The following is a 21,783-nucleotide window of genomic DNA, read 5'->3' as shown; positions in this document are numbered from 1 at the left end:
AAAAGATCAAATGAAGCTTACAAATGTGCAACCCATGTACGCGCAGACATTTCCCCATGCTGTATGATAATCGAAGAAGTGCACTTCCTCATTTTTAGAGGACTTCGGATAAGAGATAATCTGCCGGCAATTCCCGATTATGACTTCTGCATGCTACATTTTTTTTCATGCCCACTGCACTATCAAAGTGCATGGCTGTGACTTAGGGAATTACCAGATCTTCACTTCCTTTTGTGTCACATTTGTAGATGCAGACATTGGTTTCAGCAACCATATTTGACACACTTATTTATTTAAATAGACTCCAAGAATGCAATGTACAGTTCAGACAGAATCCATCAGTAAGTATAAAAGTTGAGTTTGGTTTAACAACACTCCAAATTCAATCTAGTAGTTTTTTTCTTTCTTCACATTAACATGAACACAGTCTTTGTATTCTTTACAAAGTGACCAAACAAATAGCAACGATTGCTTCTGTGCTACAGAAAATATCAGTGCTTCAATCTAAACAGGTTAAACGAAGATTAAGTAAGTCAGTGCAGACATATCAAGGATAATGAAGATAATGTTGTTCCCAAAAATCTTTTATGTTTGGATCTGTGGTTTTAATGAGATCCCACATAAATCACATTGTTAAATACATCATGGACCCAGTGTCAGGGTGAAACAATCGCAAGACAGCTTCAGCTCTCTAGGAAGTCCATAATGTTCATTATACAAAAAATATTTCTAGAAAGTTGTAACGGGTCAGAATTATTTATCTTCAAAAAAAGTTACAATGTATTCCCAACGATTGTTTTTCTTATATAAACTGCCCTGGAACAAGGAGGACCTTAGTTTGAGATTACAAAGAATTCTGAAAGTAGTATCAAATGCTTTCTCTCGACTTAAAAAACAAAGAAACAAACGATTACAGATTTAATAACATCTTTATATGCTTTGGAAAAGCTTGGTGACCTCTTCAGTGTTGTTTACAGCTTTGTCTTATATTTTAAATACATGATAAATCATTTTAAATAAAAAAAAGCAAACAAAATTCTCAAAACTAGTTAGTTCTTAATTAGTCATTGCATATTAAATAGCATTCTTATTGCCATCTGATGAAAGCAAAATATTAAATATCGTGTTGTAGGGGTCAAACAAAACTTCAAATCCACATGTGACCTGAGTTTGCTGGTGCAACACAGAGGATGAAATCCTCGTTACAAGGCCACTAGAGAGGAATATTCCCTCAGGAACAATGGCTAAACTTTGGCATGCTGTCTGACAGGTCCGATGCAGAAGGCATTCAGGGTAGTAAAGCTGAAGACAGAAACTTACAGGACTGGCTTCTCAGGTCCTGAGGCACGTCGTGCACACTCCACCCACACTGACACATCTATACTACACACCAAGATAACTTTTACTCACGTCTAAGGGAGTGTTTTGGAAAATACAGCCATACATTGACCTAAATAGATACTGGAGATGGACATGTTTTGGCATTCTCCTGGCTAACATGTTGTACACTGTTACGGGTGCTCAGGCACTGGTGAAAATGGCCCCAAGGCCCCTCAGGCAGGCTGCTGGGGATTGATGTTCATGTGAGGAGGGTGACCAAGAAGTCCAATTCGTTGTTTCTGCTTCCTCTGTTCTGTCATCTGCATAGGGGGAAAAAAACAAGACAGTTTAAAGGCATCATCTCAGTATAGAATCACTGATGTTGATTCTCATAAGCTTTTATAGACTTTGGAGTTTTTGACAGTTAGCTGTGCAAATCTTTTCATTAGGGAACTTCGCGACTCCTACCAAAGCATTCTAAAGGTTGGCTCAGCAAATCTACAACAGAATGGCTGAAAAAGAAAAGAATCAAGGTGTTGCAGTGGCCGAATGCCCACAAAACTCAATAAACTCTGTTTTAAAAAAAGAGTGGGCCAAAATACTTAAAGAACAATGTGAGACACTGACACAGTCTTAAAGAAAACTATTATTTCAGGATATTGTTGTTATAGGTGGTTCTACATGCTATTGAATCACGGGGTTTATTTGGATTTTCACAGGACTGCTTAGAGTCCTGTGAAAGCTTTCTGTTTTCACATGACTGTAAGCACGCAAGCATATGAGAAATAACATTTTCCCCCTGATTTCTCAATAGTGTGCAAACAAAGGCAAGTCAGAAATGAAGATGTAAACAATACAAAGTGTAACAACTGGAGTTTAATATTGGTTGCAGTAAGCTTTAAATCCAAAAAAACGCAAACAGAAAAACTCGACGGTGTATTACAAAACGAGGGAGTTAGTTGACTGTCACATGATATACCTGTTCTTTGAGCTCAGTCAGCTGCGCAGACAGGTTTGTCACCAGCTTCATGGTTGACTCCAGCTTCTCTTGCAGGTTCCTGATTTCATTCTGCTCCCCCTCCGAATCACTGCTCACCAGTGACATGGCACGCATCCGAGGGAACCAGTCCAGGTTGTGCTCCTGGCATTGACAGAGAACATCAGCCGAGTGTTGAACTACTTTTATTAACAGTTAATGAACAGGCAAATTCAAAATATTGTTACCAATGGAAAAATTGGGAAAACTTTCTACTACTGCGATGAAAATCACAGTGTGCACGTGACTGATTCCTTATTAAGCTTTAAGAGTTTTGGCTAATCTGACTTTCTGGTGCACATACTTCCCATTGGTCTGTTTGTGTTTTAAATGGACATGACAGGTATGTCTGTCAGTTTAGATTAAAAAAGCAGAACACAATCTACTAGGGTGTGTGATGTGTGTGTGTGTGTGACAAGCTGGTACGTGTTTATGTGTGACTCAGTAGGATAAACTGATGAGCACTGCTTACCATAAAAATGTGACACAAAGGGAAATGCTCCCCAAACCGCTCTTGAATTCAGGACTGAGTATTGCAAGGATCACTCTGATTACTAGTAAATGGCTTGGGAATGATGTCAAAGATACTCACGTCATCAAGCTGTGAGGTTAAGCAAGTTTTATGCAGAAAGTTCTGCAGATTACAGTCTTTACAGACATTCCCTCTGATTTTAAACACTGTTAGTTCTAAGACAGTGCGGTCTCACAGTGAAGTCAATCAGTTTTTAACATATAGGCTTGCAAAACAACCAGATCAGTTAGCTCTTTGTTTTAAGGGTGTGTGCATGCTTTGCGTTTACCTTGATCATCTCAGCCACGTAGCTTTCCGGGCCGGTGTATTCAGTGGAATCTTTAACTTTTACCAGGACGATAAAGAACAGATAGTGCCACATGTTGTGCTCCTCTTTAATGTGCTCCTCAAAGGTCACCGTCTTGTTGTCAAACTTGTCACGCTCCAGACCTGTCAAATAGTTTTGTCATGAGGTCACAGTGTGTTTTGGAAAAATAAAGCAGCAATGTTTCTTGCTGTTTTGTAAGTAATGCAATGCACATTATTTTAACAAGTTAAATTCATAAATATTTGCTAAAATAATGTGAATGTTGAATGTCAGTGAATGTTAAATCTAATCAAACTTTGCTGATACAGGGGTCTCCTTGCATTGCGTCCTGAAAAACAATTGTTCTCTGTATTCACTCTTTCGCAGTATCTTCTGTAACCCCAGACTGGCTCAGTGTGTTGAGGTCAGGACTCTATGGGTGCCAAACCATCTGCTGCAAGACTCTTTGTTCTTCTATTGGCTTAAAATGGCTCTTGAGGACATTGGCTCTTGGGGCCATCTGTCTGTCAGACATGAAATTTCCCACTTGTGGGATTAATAAAGGTATCTTATTATTATTATTGTCATGTAACTGTCATTTGACACTAATCAGACAGCACTAAGTGATCTAAAATGTCTAAAACGTCTAAAAAATTTGCTCAGAACCAAGATAAACAACATGCAAAGTATACAATAAAATTGATTAAAAACTGTCAAAAGATAACATAACATTGGTAACAAATTGCAAATAAGAGAAGTTTCCAGGAATAAAGCAACATTCATACAGAAATTAAGAAGTCCTAAAGAAAAAATAAGTAGACCCTTACTGCTTCCACGGGAATTAAGAGGGTAAGTAGCAGCTATGTGCTGCTAATCACGTAAATAAAGTTACCATCAGCAAGTGTGAGCATCTCTATGAAAGTATTAGTTTTGTCAGTTTGTTAGCCTGGAGCATTTAGCTGTGTGGAAGCCCCAGCAAATTCACCCCAAGGTCAGGCTGTGCAATTCTCAGAGAAATTCTGACTCTACAGGCATCAGTTAGCATGTTACATGTTAAAGTTCATGAGAGCAAGGTTAGAGAAAGACAGAAGAGGTATGGCTTGTTTGGAAGCACTGACAGGAAAAAGCTTTTTCTCTCTAAAAGGAACATTTTTGCTAAATTGCGTCTGAACAAACCACAGGACCCTTGAAACTCCTTTGGACAGACGAGGCCATATTGGAGATATTTGCCCCTAATGCACAGTGGCACAGGGACTGGGCACTTAAAGACAATGATTTGACCACAAACTCAGGTGTCTAAAGTATTCTAGAGTCAAATGTGAGACCATCTGTCTGAAAACTAAAACTCATATATATATGAACTTAAAAGTTTTTTTAAACATTACCCAGTGTGACACTGACAGCCAGCAGGTTGCACCCATCCTGTTAGCTAATGTGGGCAGGGACAGGCTCCAGCTCCCCCTGTGACCCTGGTTGTATAAGCGGGTTGGAAAATGGATGAATTGTTCTTAAAGTTAATTTTCTCAAGATGGTATTTTTGGATTTATAACTGAAACCACTTCTGTAAAGTAGACAGTCAAGTTTCACATTTATTGATTAACTTGTCACGTGGACTGAAAAAAATCTTACTTTTCTGAATATGGCAATTAAAATTTCAGTCTATATTTTTTGCTAGCCTGTCATTACAAAAGCGATGCGTGGTTTACTTTACACATTAATAATAATTATGCACACAACGAAACCAATTAGTCCTCACTAAAAGCCGATAAACCCTAATCTTTCTACTCAATAAAGGGGGCTGCACAATAGTGTTACTGATGTACAAATGCAGAACAAAAAAGGCCCAAGGATAAAAACCTTCTACAGCTTGATAAGAAAAAAAAAAAGCAAGCAGAGGCTCACACAAGGACACCGGCAGCATGAAAACCAAACCAATAAGATGGTGAAGGTCATTTTACCGTGCCAGTGAGCCTGATTTGTTGCACAACAATAAATTAAGCTACAGGTAAAAATCCCTGTGCAGGAAGTTCATGACGTAAATCGATCATTGGCAACAGCCCCCAAAGACCTAAAGACTAATACGAGACTGAGCGAAAGATCAATGGCTTATAAAACCAAGCTAGAGGATGTTGAGCCACTTAACATCCTCCTGCGGAGCCCCTAATCTCTGCATCTCCTGCTCTCTCGTGGTCCTTCTGGAAACCATAGAGACAGCAGCTCCCCCTGTGGCCTGGCCTTATTTAACATGAATGAGTCAGAGCTGATGGCTGGCTGGGTGACATAATACTGTTCTCATTCCATATGCTTACCACTTGTCCTGACTGCCTGACCCAACATACGCATGCACACACATGCTCACATACAGCATGTACTTCTGGGCTTACACTCGGTAATGAGCAGAGACACGGACACGCTGCACGGCATGTTCTTATTTAGCTACTTACTTACATATAATGTACATATAAGGACATGCGGCTGATGGCACAAAGTTCGGGCAATCGGCGAAGCCTCACGAGACATATGGTAAGGAAATTAAGTGTGTGCGAGTTAGTGAGCGAGCGAGTGGGAGAAAATGTCTGTGCGTGTGAGACAGACATGAATTATGGAGGCGAGCAGAGCAGTGGCAGGAAGCCCTCATGACTCAGCCTTCTTTGGAACGGCAGCAGAGTGAGAAGGGGGAGGGAGGGCGGGAGAGACGAGGGGGAAAGAACAAACGAATAGACTAACTAATATGGGCGTACCACAAACCACAAATACACCAAAATCAAATCTAATCTAATATTCCAAGAGGAGAATTTGGGAATAAAGTAATATTAGATAGACTATGGAGGAGTTCTAATAACAAACAGTCTTTAAAACCACACAGAGCCCTTCCAGCAACAGAGCACAGCCTTACCGGGCTGGCACACTGCCCTTATGTTAAGACAAGTCATCCCATCACTGGAAAGTTAAAGTTCCCATGACTAACATCACAGGACGTTACTCCAACACAAGTTCTTGAGACAGAAAGCTGTGGCCAACACCCTGTAGGTTACACACAACATTAAAGTATGTATGCATTTGAGCTGCAATTATACATTATCAGCTTTTATCTCTATTGTTATTTATTTAATTTTTTTTGGAGCAGTCACCTGGCCTATAATGTCTCACTAGTGGAATTTGCAAAGGGCACCATGTGGAAGCCAAACATGTCAGGAGGGAGAGTCTTTTACTATTTTCCTACAGAGTTATGCAGCTTCCTCATATTTTTATTCCTGGACTCTGGCAAAGTAACTTTGCATAATTCAAAGGTTATACTGGGTCTCATTCTTTATAGCCTCTCATTTCCGCGTCTGTCTGAAACACATATGCATACATATAGGATATATGTGTAATAACGTATATGGAAAAAAACAACACATCCCCTTTAACACATTAGATTGAGCGGTCTTACCGCAGATAAAACACGAGGTCTTCAGGATTTCCTCTTTCTTCTGTTTTTCACTCCTCAAGTCAGCAAAGGTGTCAATGATTACACCAAAAATAAGGTTCAGGACAATGATGATGACCATGAAGAAGAACAGCAGGTCGTATATCACTCTCGCCGCAAACAGTGGCTCCTGGGTAAGATACAAAAAACAGGGTTGTATGGACATTAGGGTCATGATCCCACATTAAAATAATTATAAACTTTAATTTGAGTGAGGTTAATATAGGGAGGGGAAACAATGAGGACCCCCTGTCCCATTTAATGGCATGACCTAAAAGGCAGGCCTTTATGTAAGCAGGTGTTGTGGATGATGTTATGAGTATAAAACGAGGTTAACCTTGGTCGTCAGGGTTGTTCATGGAAACATAAAGCCGTGGGTATAACCTGCCAGATGCTACAGTAACAGAGACGACAGGAAAGCCGGTCAACGCGGTGCAGCCCGTCTCGGATACGCCGGTCAGATTCACCGACTCGTTTTGCTTATTTACTCATTGCTCTAGAAAGTCATGGGATGAGCCTGTCTCTGGATTCTTTCGACCACCCTGCAGTTGCCACCCACACAATGCATATTACCCCCACTTGTTTGGGACAAACCAAATAAAGTTGGAGCCACCATGCCACCCGTGTCCTACGACTGCTGTAATTTGCTTTAACAACTAGTAAGGGTCTCAGAGTCGAGTTGCGAATGCGTGATTGAGACATTCACATCCTCTTTTGACATCATAAGTGGTTAAGCCTTCATTTAGTGGAATTCTATTTTGAGGCTTAATTCTCACACAAGGCGGAGGCAGCGCAGCTGTAAGGAAACATTGCGAAACCTCCATACTTTTGAAACAAAAACAAGTTTAGTGGCTCATAGCGAGCTCACATGATCCATGGCGCAGCTGCGGGTGCTACACCTTCTCAGCCAAAAACGCACGCATATACACATGCACACACATGCAACATAGCGCCTGAGGCCTAATCGCAGTTGCACGTACCTCTTTGGAAGGCTTGCGAAGAACATCCCCCACTCCCCCTCCACTCCTCAACCCATGACTCAGCACAGTAACAATGCACATAAGTAAAGAGTCGCACGTCCGTTCCATGTTGTCCTCCTCAATGTCATTCCCTAAATCTGAGGAAACAGAAAGGACAACATGTTTAATAATTACAGTAATTAAATAAGAGACTATTAAATAAATCATTGTTGCATATTCGCATCACTGCAGCACTAGAGAAAGCCTATAACAAGTCTTTAAACTATAATGCTTGACCGGACTGATCCAACCAGGAAATCAGCACATATAGAACCTGCAATCTTCTGTTTATCTAGCATCAAAACAACAAGGTGTGACTCGAAGTGATTGTAACAGATAATAACATGACGAAACACTGACCTCTGAAAATAACAGCAGCCTGACATAGTTTTAAAATAACTGTCTGCCTGCTCAAATACAATAAAGTCATAAACTGCAAATGCATATTTATTTTCGAGTCGTTGCACAAAAAACAATATCCTGACCCAAATTTGTTAGGTTTTAATCGCCCCTTTTTTTGCTGTTATATATATATTTGTATATATGTATATATATCTCAACCACATGCACTGAGGGGCTGTGAGGCGCAGATGCACTGCAGTTAGCTGATCGATGGCTGCTCCCACAGTCTTATAATACATTTAGCAATCTTTGATTTTGAAAAATGCACCCTATAACCTATGAATATTTATTATCTATCAGTATAGGTGTTGACTTTGTTCCACATTTATTCAGCTATCAAATAGAGTTAATGGACTTCATATCAAATCGTGTGACATCACACTCAAGATGCATTGACTGCATTAGAAACTTTTCGATGCTGTATAACTGAGATGCCGTGACATAGTGGTTGCAATGTTCATATTCAGCATTTATGAATTGGTTTATGATAAATAATACATGTAGAATAATTCTCTACAGTAGGAAGTGGAATTATCCATGTAGTCATTCGTTAAATTCTATTATAAAATATCCTTGACTTTGATGCAGCCATGCTGGTATGTTTTGGTTCATGCTGTGAAGCCTCTAAGTCAAAGCAAAAGTGTTTGTTTGCCTGGAATGTAAGATAGTCAAAGTCAAATCAAACAGAGTAGAACACGTGATCTCTTTGCTGTTTTGGGCCAAAGTATTTTTATTGCTATGTCGGTGATGATGGCAGAGGGAAGGAAACTCAGATGGTGAACCCCGGGAGAGTTTATAGTTTCTCTGTGGAGAAAATGTAAACATGGAGAACGGTCCAGTTTATGAGTCACATCGCTGAAAATATTTTCAACCATCATTCTGGTTCCAGCTCCAGACATAAACCGTTTTTCAAACGGGTAGCATTGATGGCAACAAAGCTGGCGGGAAGTTCCCCGGAAATTTTATTCCTTTTTTGTGACTGTCATTAATCTGTGTCACATGAAGGTTGATGAGGTCGCATGTGAGTTGCTTAGGTCAAATGGCAGGCACATGAAAGACAATCGAGTCACATGGATTGAAGTGCGGATAAAAAAGGGAAACAGTGCAACAGTTTTCCTTTCCACTTATTGTTGTTTCACAATTATATCCAACAACAGATCAAACCTAGACTAGACATGACTTCCAGTAATTTGCCATCTTCCTCAAGATATTCTCCTATCTCAGGGTAGTCAGGGGAAGAGGAATGTAAAATCATATCTCAACCTTAAGTTAAACACACATGCATACAACTAATGTCTTTAAAACATCTCAGAGGAGGGTGCCAGTCCTTCTTCCAACATCTAAACACTATTTATAGATTAATGGAAGACTCTGACGTTGCCTGTTACCTTCCTGGAGGGCATCGGTAGTGCAGTTTTCATCAGTACCTCCATGACACACTGTTGCAGACAGGAACTCGCTTGCCAAACTACCTCCACTTTCTAGAAAAGAAGGGAGGCAATGTTTTCTTGTCCTTTCTTAATGTGGAGCTAACAATCTATAATTGGTCTACTTGGAAAACTGATAAATAATTGCAGTCTCTCCTCACTCATAGTAGTGTTGGGGATATGGTCCACCTCCAGGATGAAGTCATCCTTGAAAAATATGTAACCCACGATGGAGAACAAGTAGACCAAAATGAGGGCGAGCACAGCGGTCAGCACGATGGAGCGTCCATTACGAGTCACACTCTTGATCACATTCAGCAAGGTCTCCTCTCTGTATACCAGGTCAAACAGCTACGGAAACAAAGCACACATTACAGAGGAACAAAAGACTGAATCAGAATACACCATGAGGTTTCTTGGCTTCCTTGCATGATTTGGCATTTTCTGTCTGCCGCAAAATATTAGATGTTCGTGTAAGATTGTGCTATTTTTTGAGCTGCTTGGACCCACGTGAAAGGAAAACATCGAGAAACACTTGGATACTCAGACCGATGCGCTAAAAAGCAGACCTGAGGCACTGGGGAATAGCAGTCAACAGTTCAACGACAACATTGTTAAAACACCAAAAAAGGAAATTTCTAGGAGGATATGGCCCTGAAGGCATCATGACTGCAGTTTAATGAGAAAAACAAAAATAGGTGGGGTTTGTGGGTTGCTATAGTGATTAACTCCCTTTTAGTCATAGTTCAGTTTCAATCAGCCTGTATTAATCTCTTCTCAGGACGGATGTGTATTTAAAAAGCGAATTCATTTGTGTGATTGTCTTACCAAAAGACTGTAGAAAAAAACATGGCCAAAGACCCCCAAACAGCAGATGATGAGGTAGATGAGGTGGTAGAGGAACTCAAAGTCCATCACCATGGCTTTGTAGCCTCGTGTGAAGGTTCCTCGATTGCCAACAAAACTTATCAGGAAGATTATCTTATTACAAACCTGAAAGATAAAGACAAGCTGCCTTTAATAGCAACAATACTGAGTAATGGATCAGCATTTTAATATTCAACTTAAGAAACAAAACAACAACAACAACAGCCTTCGCTGAAGACAAGCTCTGAAAGCCCTGACAACAGTATGACTCTGGTGCCTTTTAAGCTAAACAAAGTCACAAAGTGTTTACCCCGGTGTGTGACCTGTAACTTGTTTTTTTTGAACATCATCCAAACAAGAAACTCTGTTTCCTGAATCGGGTTAAAGGATTAACAGAAACCCGGTTAATGCAAACCTGCTTGAGAAAGCTGACGACTCGAGCAGACACATCTGTTTAACCAAATTTCTCCACGGGGTTTTTAAAAGAGCACATTTGGCTGATCGAGAGTTCAGATAGGCGTAGTATCAATGCAACAATAGTGGAGAGTGATGAAAAGAAAGGTCACACACTCTGCAGCCTTTTGACCCAGATAATGAAAATCTATAGCCTGACTAAGAATGAAACTAACACTAAATACCAATTAATTAAGTTTCACAGTAAAAATATGATATTTATTTGAATATTCCAACCTTTCCAATTCCAATCTTTAAAAAAAAAAAAAGAAGGTTAAAATATGTCATATACATAGCCAGAAGACATTTGACCTGCTGTGCATAAACTAGATTTCAGTGTACCGGAGCTACTGCAGTCCGTGGTAACTTGTTCTCTGATTTCTTGCCCTAACCTGGTTTCTCCCAATAACCTGCTTTTGTGTGTACATGTAAACACAGCCTGCACAAGGAGAGATGACCGCGCGCTTGAGTCTTTATTTTGCATTGTGTGTGTGTGTGTAAAAGTATATAAGAGCACATCTAGAAAATCTCTGGCGGGTGAAGGGGCGGTGTAACCCTCTTTGAGATCCAGTGACGCACTTAACACCACAAAGTACAGCCAAACACAGCCAGCCTACAAGGCTGGGGGCAACACTACAGGCAGACGTGGCACTGGCATGCCAAGTGGGCTCAAGTGTGAGTGAGAGATGAAAGGAGAAGTGGAACTGGTGTGGCAAAGGTTTCTGAGTATGTGAAAGTAGTGGTGTGGGTGAAATAGTAAACCCAAATTAAAAAAAAAATGTCTGTCATGTAGGTAGTTTAGACTTAAAATGCCGTGTCAGTCTAAATTTGAAAAGCTAGATGCATCAAGTTTCTAACGCTTATCCAGACTCACTGTGGGGCTGGAGCCCATCCCAGCTGGCACAGGGCAAGAGGTGGGGTACACTCTGGACAGTTTGCCCACTTGTCACATCATCTATTATTATTATTATTATTATGGATCAGTTAGCTTATGAAACAATTTCTGAGAGCCCAGTGTGACATCTACTTCAAACTGCTTGGAGGTTGAAATGACCAATCCAAAAGCCCTAAAATATTTAGTTTATTGAGTTATTCTTTATAGATTAGAGAATTAATGAAAATAAGAAAATGTTTGCCATGTTAGCTTGAAAGATTGAACCAAGGATTCAGTTATAATCTGCCTATTATAGCGATTTCTAATTCGTTTGCATTAGCTAATACTCACTTTTACAAAACTTTTCACAAATGCACAATTGGATGTTTGGCACTGGTGGTGGTGATTTGGGTTAACTGACCCTCCCTGTGAGCTCACTTACATTGAAAGCACCCAGAAGGAAGAGCGTGGGCTCCAGGCCCACAGAGAAGATGAGACGGAGGATTGTGACAGTGACCAAGGCACCGATGCCCAGTGGTTGTGGCATGATGATAACAATGAACAGCGCTGCCAAGACTCCCATCCACAAAAGGGCAGATAAATGTGGATCCAGGATACCTGCAGGTAATAAATAACACATGAAGACAATTAAATGTGCAAAGCACAAACAAGCTATAGGGTATACATGCACAAACCAGCCAACTCGTTATACAGTAACTGTGACACATGTGAAATATGAAAGGACATGTTGAGAGGATACATGTACAGTCTGGAACTTTTCAGTATCATCCAACTTTTTTTTTTTATGAGATCCGCTATCTTCTTCCTACTTTGGAGACTTTGAACTCAAAAAGAGCCAATTACATAACACCTAAAGTGTATGACAAAGTTTCTTGCGTTAGCGTGCGCACCTGATGTTCCTCCTGATCCTGTGGTAAATCCAGGATTAGTGTCCTAGTCAGGGGTTTCATGTGACAGTGTGTCACTCAAGCTAAATCCATGTTTCAGGAGCCTAAAAACAAGGCCATACCTAACCTGCTGCCTCTTTAAGCAATGTCTTTTCTAAAACGTGTGCATTATTGTAAGAACTCCGTGAAGTCTATTCACAGATGGACCTCAGGGAGCGGATACATGAGGAAAATAAATGGGGTAGAATTTAATAGATTGAAAAAGATGAAAAAGTGCGGCAGTGGGTGAGAAAATAGAGGGGGGGATATTACAATGAAGGCACCGCTCTTTACCTTCCCTCTCACTCTTTGTTTCCTCCCACCTTGCCTTCCCCTATTCCCTTCTCTCCTTCACTGTCTCTCCTTTTTTCCTCTCCCTCCCCAGTCCCTGTTGAGATCACATGACAGGTGCCACTTGCATAACACTGTTCTCTAAAAATACCTCCGCTGAAAGATTCATGTGGGATGAGCGGGGAGGAACGCACAGCTCGAGTGATGCCGCAGACTGAAAGAGGGGCGTTTACGTGCACTCACAAGCTTTGCATGTGCTGCACACCTAAGGTTAATGTGCAGGCAAATGATTGTGTGCAAACAGCAAGAAAGTCTGCAGTCGAAAAGCTGAAAAAGCGTGCGCTGTTTGATTGTGATTATGTATCATGGGTGTGTGACGCTAGCCACAGCTATTCACCAAAAGCCAGTCACTCATGCATGCAGGCAGAACACACTGACGTAGATTTCCTGCTCTTATAACCCTCATTCTAAAGCTTCAAGCAAAGGAGGGCGTTGAGCTAGGAGAGAGCAATGTATGCAAAGGCATAGGCCGAAAGCCATAAAAGTGACTGTTTAACCCTCTCCAGGCAGGCATTGCAGATTTGCAAGAGTTAAAAACTAACAACCTGATTATCCCACATACATATTTCATTAGTTTTTTTTTTTACTCAGAAGTACCACTGCAGGACTTGGTTGTGCATTAGCAACAAAAAGTTTAATTTGAGCCTGAGAGGGTTAAGCCAAAGGTATGCTGGAGTCTCGCACACAGGTCAAGTGGTTCAGTAAGACCTTGTTGGTGACGTTATGAGAAACTGCACAAGATTTTAGTTTTGATTTCAAAATGTAGTATTTTTTGTCATCACACATAATTCACAAACCCATCAGAAAAGCTGTTAAGGCAAAATAAAGTGCTGATTGCTAAAGCAAGGCAAACTTCTTTCCTGGAAATGGGTTCATTGTTTGATTTTTTTTTTTTTTGAAAGATTGTGAGAAGACTTTAACAAAAAGAGCAGAAAAAGGAATGCACACATTGCTAAGGCGGACTTGACAGTTTGTCTTGTTAGTGTAAAGTGGGACTTTCTCAACCACCATATGTGTATACGGTGGTGTATATATGGCTTGTGCTACCTAAGACAATGCAGGCTCAGTTTACAGTAAATTAAAGTGCACCACTCCTCTGTTTATTATGGTTTCCATAGAACTACAAGGTAAATATGAGCTGAAGCTTTAAGGGCAATGGTGTTACTGCGGGTGTGTCTCAAACACAGATTACCAGGTGATTAGAAGTCAGCATGTAAGAACACCGTGGCAGAATGAGATCAGTGGGTCAGTGGCCATGTCCAGCAGAGTCACCCAGCTCTTTAAAGTGTACCTCTCTGGGTGTGTAGCATGCTGTACATTACAGATTCTTTCTTTTTGGTGTCGTTTTTAAAACTTGATTCCTAAGTCATTGTTGCCTCACAACATTATTATCATTTTTAGAAAACTTCTACACAGCTGTCTATATTTGCATTTCTCAACCCATTGTGAGTTATAGAATGTTATAGATTTGCTTTGAAGCAGGAAGAAAACATGTCAATGAGCCCCTGTCCTTCCTGTTTTTCCCCCTGAGTACATAACCTTTGTCTGACCCTTGTTTCGAAAGAAATCTGATTGCAACATCATGGCGCTAGATACAAATCGTTTCAAGCAAAACAGCATCGAAACAATATCTACATTCAAAGAAAAAAAGAAAATCTCTATACGGTCTGTGAGCATGTCACATGCATGAATGACTGATAGGCAGCCTCATCGGAACACCTGACAGAAAGCGTCAAATGAAATGTGTCAAAGTTTTAGTCTAAAACGATTGACTAACTGGAAATGTTGCAGAAATGCTTGCGCCTATTTTAGCAACAGGATGTGCGCGCAGTCACAGTTCATACTCAGGTGCCACCTCACTGACCTCCATGTACCCCTTCGAGGGGGTAGAAGAAGCAGACCAGGAGATTCATGAGCACAGCCAGCTTGAAGGAGATGCCACTCCACACTGACATGTTTCTTGAGCACCAGTACAGCACCGGCTGGGCTAAAGGGAAGAAGAAAGACAAAACAGATTCTATTTTGAAAATCTGCTCCAAAAGCCAAAAGTGAAGTTGGCGGGTTGCATATGTTGAAATACCAATTCAGCAGTTTGAATTCAAATAACCTAAAAGTAAATTCTTATATTTGAGAAGCTTTGAATATTTAAAACTTATGCAGAATAAATGACATATAAGGGACCAGCATGTTCAGCTGATTTCAGTATTTGGTTTATGCATCAACAAGCTGCAAGTTTGAAAAGAAGAACTGAGGAAGTTCGGCTTCAGTGTCTTTGATATGTAAATATGAAGTAAGCGTAGCTGTCAAAAACAAAATGAATGGTTTAAAAGTTCACGATACAAAACATGTCACCTCGACCTTTTAACACAACATTTTGCCTACTCAGGTTTAATTGGAAAAGAAAAAAAAAACAGATGCAGGGACTTTTCTCTGTCCATCCCCTCCTTTACGTGAAAGACAAAATAAGGGTTTGTGTGGGTATGAAGTATGTGAATTAGAAGTGTGAATGAGTGTGGGTGTGGGTCTGCGTGTGTATGTTTGTGTGCATGCGTAAGCACGCTCTCACTTGTGATTCATAAGGTTACTGTATAAATGTTTCATGGCTCAAAGAATGTGGAAAACCCCTGTCCGCTTTTAGACAGTGGAAACATGCACATGCATAACATGAGCGCACACAGGATGACATATTTAGCCCTGCCATCAAGGTGCTGATGCACATCCTTTCATCCATTTTCCAAACACTCTTATCCTGTTCGGGCTCGCTGGGATTGAGCTCTATCCTGCATTTAGGAGGGAGGTCACCACCAGTCTATCACTTAAATACACATAAAAAAGACCCACATTTATAACTACGGCTAAGTTGGAGTTTCCCCTTTCACATGACCTGCATGTTTGTGGAAAAAAAGAAAGTAAAACACCCAATAGAGTATGCAAATTACACACAAAGAATTTCAGCTATCCATGAAGCACAGTATTCCCAGAAAAAAAAAATGCACGGAAGTTGTACTTGCCATTAGGAAACAACAGGGGCATGTTGCCACATGTTTCAGTACCTGTTTTAGTACACAGACTCTCACCTTCTCCACCTGTAGTTACTCTCTGTCAAAACAGTCAGGGGAGCATCTTGATAGACTGTTGTTTGCGCGCGCACACACACACACACACACACACACAGAAGACAAACTCACCTCTGAGTTTCTTCTGCCAGTTCATCTCATTAAAGAGGTCCTCTGCTCGAAGGAAGAAGTCATTGATCTTGCTGCCTTGCTCATCTCTCTCTGTGGTGTAGTACACCCGGAGCTTTGACTCTGAAGTTAGGAACTCACAGATGTTGGGTACAGGGAAAACTATCTCCTCCATGGTGCGGTCCTGACGCACAATCTGCAGAGAGAGACTCACAGTCACCTCCGAGGGAAGCCCACAATTTGTGACCATTTCTGACGTAATGTACAGAAAACATGTTCAGATTCACATTCTGTGACAGGGGTTGTGCATTATGACCTCTATCTGAGCAGTGTGTTTGGCATAGAACTCCAAGGCCTCATCCCCCTCTCCACTAGACACTCCTGGCTTTAACATCAAGGACAGCTCTTTATTATGACGTGCCAACTGTATAAAGGACACATAGGTAACAAGTGAGTTGGTTACAAGGGACAACAAAAGGAAAATGCATGTTTCTAAAATACAGCATATACAGATTCTGCAAAAAGAGATAAATAAGACACCTGGTGAGCTAAGATATAAATGTTGTGTCCAACATTTCGGGGTGAAGCAGCATCATGTTCCTCTTCTTCTCCGTTATCCTCCTCCTCCTTTGAGTTTTCAAACTCAACCTCCCCCTGCAGATAGGCTTTCTTTATCACTTCCACCTGCAGACACACACATACACACACACACACACACATATATATATATATATATATATAACACACCCTAGTATTTTTACAGGGTAACATCAAATGAATCTGTCTCTTTGCTCTTGTTGTTATCTACTAACAAAAACAAGGTTATAGCTGAGTAGATTTTGCATTTGATGTAGAAATAGCAGCTCAGGACTCAAGGACAAGATGGACAACAACAGGTTCTCACCAGCTCTTTAGGTCTCATATTGTACAAGATCCTCTCAGCATTCTCACTGTCATGACGGCTTTCCATGATGGCGAGCAGCAGCTTAGATGCATTGTTCTGAGAGTCAGAATGGGAAAAGATAAGAACTACAGTTTCTTCATCCAAGTAAAGCAGGCAGAAAACCTGGTGCTCTAGGAAAATAGACTGCTGCTATTTTTCTTGGCAGGTATGCAGAAGATCTAGCTCAGACGGGTGAATTTCCTGCTCTTTCACATCAAGCCTATTGGTGTTACTGCTGTGAAAGGAAACTACAGCGTTTCCCCCCTCATTTTTTAAACTCTAGTCTTAAAGTAAAAGTGAGATCTGGCTCAACTTACCTTGAGCTCTAAAACCAGGTCCATCCGCTTCTTCCCAAGTGGGTTAATGTCATTAAGAATTAGGGCAATAATGATATCAATGCCATTGGACTCATGAGTGGCAATGCAATTCTGGGGGAGAAAGGAATAACTGTATTTTAAAAAAAAAAAAGACATTGTCTTAAGAGTTATAACTTCCTTCACCGTTCAGTGTCTTTTGTACCTGGTTTTCATGGCAAGGGCCTTGGCAGTACTCTGTTAGACTCTCCAGTGTTTGGTTGATGAGAGCAACATTCTTCTCATTGATGTAGAGTCCGAGCAGACCGAGGCCGCCTGTGGTGCTGCCACAGATACAGTCTAGAAACTGAAGCGTCTCACACACAAGGTTGTAGTTGTTCTTGTTGTTTTGGCAACGAAGGAAGTTCTAGGAAAAAAACAGTGAACGTTTCACGCAGTTAACCAGCACGTAAACAACATCAAATTCAAGAGTGGAACAGCTCGTGCATGCTAGTGGATGTCTGTTTTTGCATAACAACATGGCATATATTAACAAGCAGGTAAGCAAATATCTATACATGAAAATACAATTATTCTATCAAAATAATAGTCTTTTTAGAAACCTGCATATGAGTAAACAGTTGATAAAATCTCATTTTGTACATCTTGGGGGATCTTGGGGGAGGGAAGTACAATTAGTGGTACTGTTTAAGTCTCTAAACAAGCCTTGACGCAAAGAGCTACTAAGAACCAACATCCTCTGCAGATACATCAGTAGAAACTAAAACTGATTAAACAGAGCCTGAATCCTCAAGACTCAAGAGCTTAGTAACAGAAAATCTCTGCTTTACAAGCTCAGTGGAAAACAAATACATGCGAGGCTCTCTGAATAGAAGAAACTTGAAGCCCTGATATCTCTGCAAATAAAGATACTTTACAAAGACATACATAGCTATTGGCACTGGTAATAAAAAACATTGGAAATTGTGTCTGGATTCTAAAGGCTTCAGTTTAATATTAAAAGGAAGTACAACTGGACTCACTCTAAAGTAAATCTGTAAAACTAAATTTGCGACGCTCAGTCTGACCCACCTGTAGGTCACGGTTGTGATTCTCACAAAGTAGCTGGAGAAAGCGAAGGATAGGCTGCATGATAACAATCACAAAACTCATCTCTCCTTCATCCTGGTTCTTGTCCCCCGTGCTGGGCTGACCATCTGCTGAGGTGAAGTGGTCCTCGGGGTCAGCTTCTCGCCGATAAGAGTTAAAGGCTTTCTTTGTGGCAGACGAGGCCTCTAATAGCTGCTCTTTCACGTCTTCTGTCATCACCACAGCTGGGTCTTTTGCTATATAGAGACATAGAACTCGTACTATAAACTGAGTCACAACTAAAAGAACCTTCAAATATTTTTTTTTCCTATTTTAAATTTAGAAATAAACATGAAATCAGCAGTTTTCAAACTGGGCGTTGTTTAGTGTTAACAACCCTACAGGTGACCTCTGACCTTTTTTGCGAACAGGGGGCTCTTTGTCCTGGCTGTCATCGTCTCTTTTCCTGTTTCCCAGGTCGCTTGTATTTACTGTCACCGTGGCTTTGATCTCGAGCTGGGCTGACTTCATGCGGTCATAAAAGACACGGAAGAACTTTTCTGATTTTTTGTCTTCTGTCAGACGGCAAAAGAATGAGCGCTGGAGACACAAAGAAGAGCAAACTGGAATTATTAAAAAAACCACGGTACATGCTGTGTCACTGTAAAATGGAAACGAACATTCAGTGGTGTCAAATTCTTTGCTGAATGCGTTGATGCTCACCTGCAATATAAAAAACCGGAATAAGAGTAGTTGATCAACAGAAAAGCAATCTGCTACTATGCTGATAAGATTATCATATATAGTGGGGAAATAATTATTTGATCGCCTGCTGAATTTGTAAGTTTGCTCACATACAAAGAAATGAACAGTTTTTGATTTTTATGGTAGTTTTAATTAGAATATCAACCAAAAATCCAGAAAAAACACATTTGAGCCCAATGCAAAACATGACTTAGCAGTTGGTGGAGAAACCCTTGTTGGCAAGCACAACGCTAAGATGATTGTTTTAGTTGGTCACCAGGTTTGCACACCTTTGGCCCACTCCTCTTTACAGAAACTCTCTAAAACCCTTAGGTTTTTTGGCTGTTGCTTGAGAACTCAAAGCTTGAGCTCTCTGCACAGATTTTCTACAGGACTGAGGTCTGAAGATAGGCTAGGCCACTCATTATCCTTAATGTGCTTCTACTTTAGACACTACTTTGTTGCCTTGGCATATTTGGGGTATATTTGTCATGCTGGATGAGCCATCCACAACCCATCTTCAGTGTTGTGGCTGAGAGAAGGAGGTTCCTGTCCAAGATTTTATGACACATGGCCCCGTCCACTGGCCCCTTATGTGGTGAAGTCATCCTGTACCCTTAGCAGAAAAACAACCCCAAAGCATAATATTTTGACCTCCATGCTTGTGGTGATGGTGTTCTTTGGGTGATACCCAGCATTTCATTCCTCTAAACATGGCAGGTCCAGTTAATGCCAAAGCAACAGCACTTTGCCCCAAACCTTAACTGAGTCATTTAGATGTTCACTGGCAAACTGAAGGTGGGCCTGTAAATGTGCCTTCTTAACCTTGCAGACGCTACAAGACTTCAGTCCATTATGGTGTAGTGTGTTACTAATGGGGTTCTTGGTGACTGTGGCCCCAACTGCCTTCAGATCATTAAAATGCTCCTCCCATGTACTTGTCTCTTGATCATCCTCCCCCCACGAAGAAATATCTTGAATGGAGCTCCAGACCGAGGGCAACTGATTATCACTTCTATTTCCCAATAATCTCACCAACAGTTGCCACTTTCTCACCAAACTTATTGCTGATGGTCTTGTAGCCCATTCTAGCTTTGGTGAGATCAGTCTTGCCCCTGACATCCTTTGAAAGCTCTTTGGACACGCCCATGATGGTTGAGAGGTTGAAATGGAAGAAACTGATTCTCTGGACAGGTGTGCTTTACACACATATAGAGTTGAGATCAGGAGCATCTGTAATTGATTGGCTGTAATCTGTGGGAGTCGGAATTCTGGCTTGGTTATCGGGGATGAAATACTTACTTCGATCAATGACATGCTAATATATTTGTAACTTCTATGTATGTGTATGTGGTTTTCTTGATTTTTAGTTGAGGTTTCATCTCTCTTTATTAAAACGACCATAAAAAAAATTCAGCAGTGGATCAAAGAGTTTTTTTCCCCTCATTGTATATAGTATGGAGGTTATACCATGGGAAAATTTAATATCTTTTGGTGTAATGTTTAAACAAAACAAGCTAATAAAAAAATAGTAGAAAATTTAAGAGATAAAATAGAAAGAAAGAAAACAAATAAACGGTCAAACTTTTTCTTAACAAATTAGCACACTGTCTCGGCTTACAGTAAAAAACAAACAACAAATCGTTACTTTATATCAGAAAACTCTTCTTTATAGGAAAACCAATCTTTATTCAAAAAATATTATAAACTCTAATGAAGCAGGTCTAATTTTACAGTGATGTGAGGATTTAATCGCTGGCTGTGGAATGAGGTCACACAGAATTAGGACACTTCCATGCCCGATGTATACACCGTGTCCCAACCCACAGGTCTGTTGTTTTGATTATGTAAGAGCTGTTAGCAGCACAGTCTATGGAACAGCTTTGACGAGCCAAAGCAGCTTTGCCACACTAAAAGGGTGAAAAAAATTACATGAAAGGGAGAAGCCTGGCCTACTTACACCGATATAGATATGGAGATGGTGGGAAGTTGTGAGAAAAAAAAAAGCTTGAGGCAAAAGATAGATACCAAGAAGTGGGAAAAAGGGGCAAAAGGGAGGGGAAAGAACCTACGATCGGGAGAGGGGAAACAAGAGCAAGTGATAGGGAGGGAGAAAATCTTATCAGATGTGGTATCTAGGCCAGCTCTCAAAGTTTGTTACATAACCATATGGTCTTTTCAGGTTAGATGTAGAACTGGGCTAGTTAGGAAAACAAACACAGTAAATGATAGTCACATGGAAAATGTTAAGCAAAAATAGACAAAGCAAGCTTTGTTTCTGCTCCTCCAAGGACATTGTTTTAAATGTGTTTGTACTGCGGCGGTTGCATGCGATGCAATTTCATTTTTAATAGCTGTGCTAAATTTTTCATTCAAAAGTAAAAATAGTGACAAACCAATTAAGGAGCCAAAGTGAGAATTTATCTGGCTTATTAATGACTCAATGAAGGGATACGCCGGTTTTACAGCCTAGTTTCCTCTAAAGAAACAATGACATAACTGTGTGACTGTGCCCCAAAGCAGATTCTCGAGCCTCGTGCCCCACC

General features: G+C 40.6%; 1 protein-coding gene across 3 annotated transcripts in view; it reads right to left on the bottom strand.

Moving 5' to 3' along the window:
• Window positions 1–275: 275 nt before the first annotated feature.
• The window catches only part of LOC102800249 (inositol 1,4,5-trisphosphate-gated calcium channel ITPR1), a 72,166-nt gene continuing 50,658 nt past the window's right edge, over window positions 276–21,783 (bottom strand). For all 3 annotated transcript variants that reach the window (XM_035915849.2, XM_006808797.2, XM_006808798.2), the window contains 18 exons: window positions 18,910–19,093; window positions 18,497–18,750; window positions 17,631–17,831; window positions 17,429–17,539; window positions 17,073–17,168; window positions 16,709–16,852; window positions 16,485–16,592; window positions 16,172–16,364; window positions 14,848–14,970; window positions 12,128–12,303; window positions 10,320–10,484; window positions 9,653–9,842; window positions 9,453–9,545; window positions 7,624–7,760; window positions 6,608–6,773; window positions 3,157–3,317; window positions 2,300–2,461; window positions 276–1,640 (listed from right to left, as the gene is read on the bottom strand). In XM_035915849.2, the coding sequence (XP_035771742.1) occupies window positions 1,554–1,640; window positions 2,300–2,461; window positions 3,157–3,317; window positions 6,608–6,773; window positions 7,624–7,760; window positions 9,453–9,545; window positions 9,653–9,842; window positions 10,320–10,484; window positions 12,128–12,303; window positions 14,848–14,970; window positions 16,172–16,364; window positions 16,485–16,592; window positions 16,709–16,852; window positions 17,073–17,168; window positions 17,429–17,539; window positions 17,631–17,831; window positions 18,497–18,750; window positions 18,910–19,093 (2,751 nt within the window). In that variant the 3' untranslated portion in view covers window positions 276–1,553. The remainder of the gene's footprint in view (window positions 1,641–2,299; window positions 2,462–3,156; window positions 3,318–6,607; window positions 6,774–7,623; window positions 7,761–9,452; window positions 9,546–9,652; window positions 9,843–10,319; window positions 10,485–12,127; window positions 12,304–14,847; window positions 14,971–16,171; window positions 16,365–16,484; window positions 16,593–16,708; window positions 16,853–17,072; window positions 17,169–17,428; window positions 17,540–17,630; window positions 17,832–18,496; window positions 18,751–18,909; window positions 19,094–21,783) is intronic.

This window comes from Neolamprologus brichardi, chromosome 5 (genome assembly GCF_056152115.1).
Source record: "Neolamprologus brichardi isolate AB-2024 chromosome 5, ASM5615211v1, whole genome shotgun sequence".
NCBI lineage: Eukaryota > Metazoa > Chordata > Actinopteri > Cichliformes > Cichlidae > Neolamprologus > Neolamprologus brichardi.
The sequence above is the reverse complement of the archived record's forward strand: the minus strand, read 5'-3'. Positions and strand labels throughout refer to the sequence as shown.